At 47.0% G+C, this 4282-nt stretch overlaps 2 protein-coding genes across 2 annotated transcripts in view; both read left to right on the top strand.

Moving 5' to 3' along the window:
* Positions 1-1292, top strand: part of LOC106812158 (5-hydroxytryptamine receptor 1A-alpha-like) — a 2552-nt gene extending 1260 nt beyond the window's left edge. Inside the window, exon 2 of the mRNA XM_014815960.1 lies at positions 421-1292. Coding sequence (XP_014671446.1) covers positions 421-1292 — 872 coding nt within the window. The remainder of the gene's footprint in view (positions 1-420) is intronic.
* Positions 1293-2831: 1539 nt separating this feature from the next.
* On the top strand, positions 2832-3620 carry LOC106812157 (5-hydroxytryptamine receptor 1D-like). Its single transcript, XM_014815959.1, has one exon. The coding sequence runs from the start codon at positions 2832-2834 to the stop codon at positions 3618-3620; it is 789 nt and encodes a 262-aa protein (XP_014671445.1).
* The last annotated feature ends 662 nt before the right edge of the window (positions 3621-4282 follow it).

Genomic DNA, 4282 nt, shown 5'->3' with positions numbered 1-4282 from the left:
TTTGGCTTGCTGTTGCTTGCTGGCTGCGTACTGTGTTGCTGCTGCTGCTGTGTTCCCGCTTGGCAGCTGCTACTTGTCTGTTTTGTGCTTAGGCTTGCTGTTGCTCTACTGATGCTGCTGCTTTGCCTGCTGCTTGCGTGGTGGCTTTGGTGGTGGGTGCGTGTGTTGCTGGGCTGCTACTGTTGTTGTTTCTACTGCTCCGCCGTTTCTACTACTCCTCCTTCCGCCGCCGCTGCTGCTGCTGTTGTTGATGGCTGCGATGCTGCTGTATATATATATATATATTAGCTGTATTGCTCTAGTGTGCGGCGGCCTTAGTGGCGCGCGGGTCTTCATATCTTGTCGCGGGTCATGTTTATACAACACTAATCAATACATGAACGCGCTGAATAACAATTATCAAATGGGTTTACATTGCAGGTGAGTTTGCTTGCGCTTTATGGATCACGTTCGATTACTTTGCGACCACCGCTTCCATCTTCACGATGTTGGCCATCTCTATGGACCGGCTGTGGTCCGTCACCTGGAGTGTTCACTACAGAAACAACAACACGACTAGAAAGACGATTGCCATCATCAGCGTCGTCTGGTTGCTTGACGTCATCCTCATTCTACCGGCGATAATTGTCGACCGCGTCCGGGAACACCCGAAGTGGAGCGATCCGACGCTACCCGGATTCCGATACGACTGCATCTGGGATCCGGCTCGGAACGTCGCCTTCGTTTACTCGGTGATGTTCGTCTGCTACCAGGTTCCTCTCGTCCTCATGATCGTCTGCTATTTCCGCGTGTATTACGTGCTAAGAAAACGCGCGAAAATTCGTCGCGCGGCCCTTGTTGACCGGGTTGCATCTCTCGCCAGCTCGGCCTACTTGCACAATGCTGCCAGCGCTACCAGCAGCAACAATCGCGTCAACAATGAACAGAACGTTCCAATGGAACGCATGTGCGCGGATCACCCTCGCGCGTCCTTGAACGTCCCAGGGGCAAGCGCGTCTGCCAGACAAAATGTAGCGTCTACAACGTCCACCGCCCCCGTCGAGGTAACCCGTGGCAACAGCAGACGCACTTTCACTACGCTCACCTACATTCTCGCCTCGTTCGTATTTTGCTGGGAAATTTTTCTCGTCATGTTTGCTATGAAGGCGATAGATCTGAGCAGCATTTCTTACACGACCTACGTGCTGCTGTTCTGGCTGCCATATTTTAATAGCACCTTGAACCCCGTCCTGTACGGTATCAGTAGCTCGGAATTTCGAAAGGCTTTTCGTATGATTCTACATTGCAAATAACAAAGCCATACGTGGATCTCACGGGTATTCCATGTAAGGAATTCAGTAGACGCTTGTAGGGCCGGTTCAGATTCTATAATCCTATGGGTCGTCGGTCCTACGGGTCGTTGGTCTTACGGGTCGTTGGTCCTACGGGTCATTGGTCCTACGGGTCGTTGGTCCTACGGGTCGTTGGTCCTACGGGTCGTTGGTCCTACGGTTCGGGTCTATAGTCCTACGGTTCGTTGGTCCTACGGTATTTAATTTTTGCGCGAACTCTGCATGGTCGTATTCCCTTACTAGCGCGGGCAGCATTCTCTTTCACATCGGGAGTCTAGTACTTCCGCTACTTTGTCATTGAAAGCACAAAAACAGGCAGGTTTAACTCTACCTTCAGCTGCCAAAAAATGCGGGAATTTTTTCCTAGAAGATAGTTTGCTAACACTGCCATTAGCGATACAATGGTAGCTTTTAGCGACAGTAGCGGTGCGTTTCACACATTTCACTAATTACAATCGTTAAGCCCGGCGCACACGTGACTAATTTTACTCAATAAATCATGCACGCGTCAAAATACTCACGTGAAATATTTTCAGCGTCTGCCGCACACGTGAGTAAAATTACTCAAGGTATAAGTGCTAATGTAGATCGCGTGAGTATACAAAATGGCGGATACCGATAGTTCGTCTGATGAAAATTTTTTATTATTAGACTGCAATTTAGACGTGGTTTGTCTGTTCGTACTACGGTTCGCATTAGAGTATAGGTAAACATAATAGCGTAAAATATAGTACATATAAAATATAGTATGACGGTAATCAAAGCACAGAGTAGCTTGACAGGAACCCCCACCTCTATCCCCACCGTGGAGCGTACGTCCATGCACGAGCGGGAGGCGAAATTTTTTTTCCCACTTGAGTTCCGGACCACAGCCAATCAGCGCACTCCATTCACTCGACTTCCTCGAAGCAACAATGTAAAATGAATACTTCCTAACCCTAACCCTAAACAGCAACCGAACCCTAACACTAACTATAACTATAATCCAACCATATATATACGAACCATATATTACAAAACACTATCTATGGTGGATCCGGAACTCAAGTGGGGAAAAAAAATTCGTGAGCGGGAGCGGGCAGACATGCAGACTTGCTGCTGCTGCTGCTGCTGCTGCTGCAGTCAGTGCATGGTATAACAAGAATACATGTGTACTTCTGGTATCATTATCAGTATAATTATCATCGACGTGCAGGTCGACGTGACTTCATTTTGTATCATGTAATTAATTTTGTATAATTAATGTAAAGTTATTGTATAATTTTGTATAATTAATGTAAAGTTATTGTATAATTTTGTATAATTCATGTATAATTAATTCACTTTGTATAATGTAATTAATATTATGTAAAGATAATACTCTCCGGTGGCAACTGACGATTGCGTAGCACTTAACAGGGATTAGTTTGAACTAAAAATACGTTTTACAATCCAGGAGAATTTTTCTGCGCTGTGTGGATTACGATTGACTACGTCGTAACCACCGCTTCCATCTTCACGATGTTGGCCATCTCTATGGACCGGCTGTGGTCCGTCACCTGGAGTGTTCACTACAGAAACAACAACACGACGAGAAAGACGATCGCCATCATCAGCGTCGTTTGGTTGCTTGACGTCATCCTCATTCTACCGGCGATGATTGTCGACCGCGTCCGGGAACACCCGAAGTGGAGCGATCCGACGCTACCCGGATTCCGATACCACTGCTTCTGGGATCCGGCTCGGAACGGCGTCTTCATTTACTCGGTGATGGTGATATTCATCGAGTCTTCACTGCCGATGATAATCATCTGCTACGTCGGCGTGTTTTACGCGGTGAAAAAGCGCGCGAAAATGAACGGGGCGGCCATTTGGCAAGCATCTCGCAGTATTTCCACTAACTTTAGCAACGTGGCTAGCAGCAGCCGGACAACCGAGCAAGAGAGGCCGACGGGAGACGCAGTATCAGCAGGTGTCGTAGTCACGTCGCCGAGGATAAACAGTGCAAGCGCGTCGGTCGGACGGCCCGTGCCGACGACGGTAGTACTCGCCGTCGTCGCTGGGAGGCGTGGCGGTAGCCGACGCACTTTCGTCGTGCTCACCTACGTAGTGGTACCCTTTATTTTCTGTTGGGGCGTCTTCTTTGTGTTGCTTAACGTAAAGGTGGCGGATCCGAACAGCATTTCAGACACGACCTACACGCTGCTGTTCTGGCTGCCATATTTTAACAGCACCTTGAACCCCGTCCTGTACGGTATCAGTAATCCGGAAATTAGAAAGGTCATCCGTCAAATTCTACAATGTAAATAAAAGAAGTTGGATAGATACCGCAATTCGTGAGATCGTTGGCAATACCGCGTCAAAAAAGAAGGAATTCAGAACGTGATTGTTTTTTCGTATACATTTAGAACTCGTGAGTGAAACAACCTTGAAGCGTGAAGTTAGCAACAACCTTGGCCTTGTCAGGTATAATATACCAACTGATATATACAGGGGCGGACTGGAACCTTGTGGGCCTTCGGGCAATACCTGTGATTGGGCTCCGGTCCACTGACCGCGGTCGGAGGTCCGGACTTTGTGAAACTCAAAGGCCTGCAATATCAGAAATTCTCGATAAGGAATACCGTGTTGAAATTTTTACACCAAATCACCCATTCAAAAAATAAGGTTGTTAGGTAGGTGATTGGAACTTTGAAAAAGTGGTGGAACCCTCACTCCCCTATGGATTGGAAAAAGTCCTCGGATTTGGGGCACAATATTTTTTAGACCGACCGATGAAGAAGAAAAACTGAAAAAATTAAAAATTAAAATATAAAAAAAATCTTTTTTTTTTAGGTCCATGGGCCCGATTTGCCCGAGGGGCCAGTCCGCCCCTGGATATATATAGTTACCATAACTATATCGCTCATGGTTCTTATCAGCTGTCTTTCACACAGGGCTTGTGAACTTAACGTTTCATTCATCGTCAAATT

Source organism: Priapulus caudatus, unplaced genomic scaffold, assembly GCF_000485595.1.
Source record: "Priapulus caudatus unplaced genomic scaffold, Priapulus_caudatus-5.0.1 Scaffold614, whole genome shotgun sequence".
NCBI lineage: Eukaryota > Metazoa > Priapulida > Priapulimorpha > Priapulimorphida > Priapulidae > Priapulus > Priapulus caudatus.
Note: the sequence above shows the minus strand (reverse complement) of the source record. Positions and strands in the feature narration are given on the sequence as shown.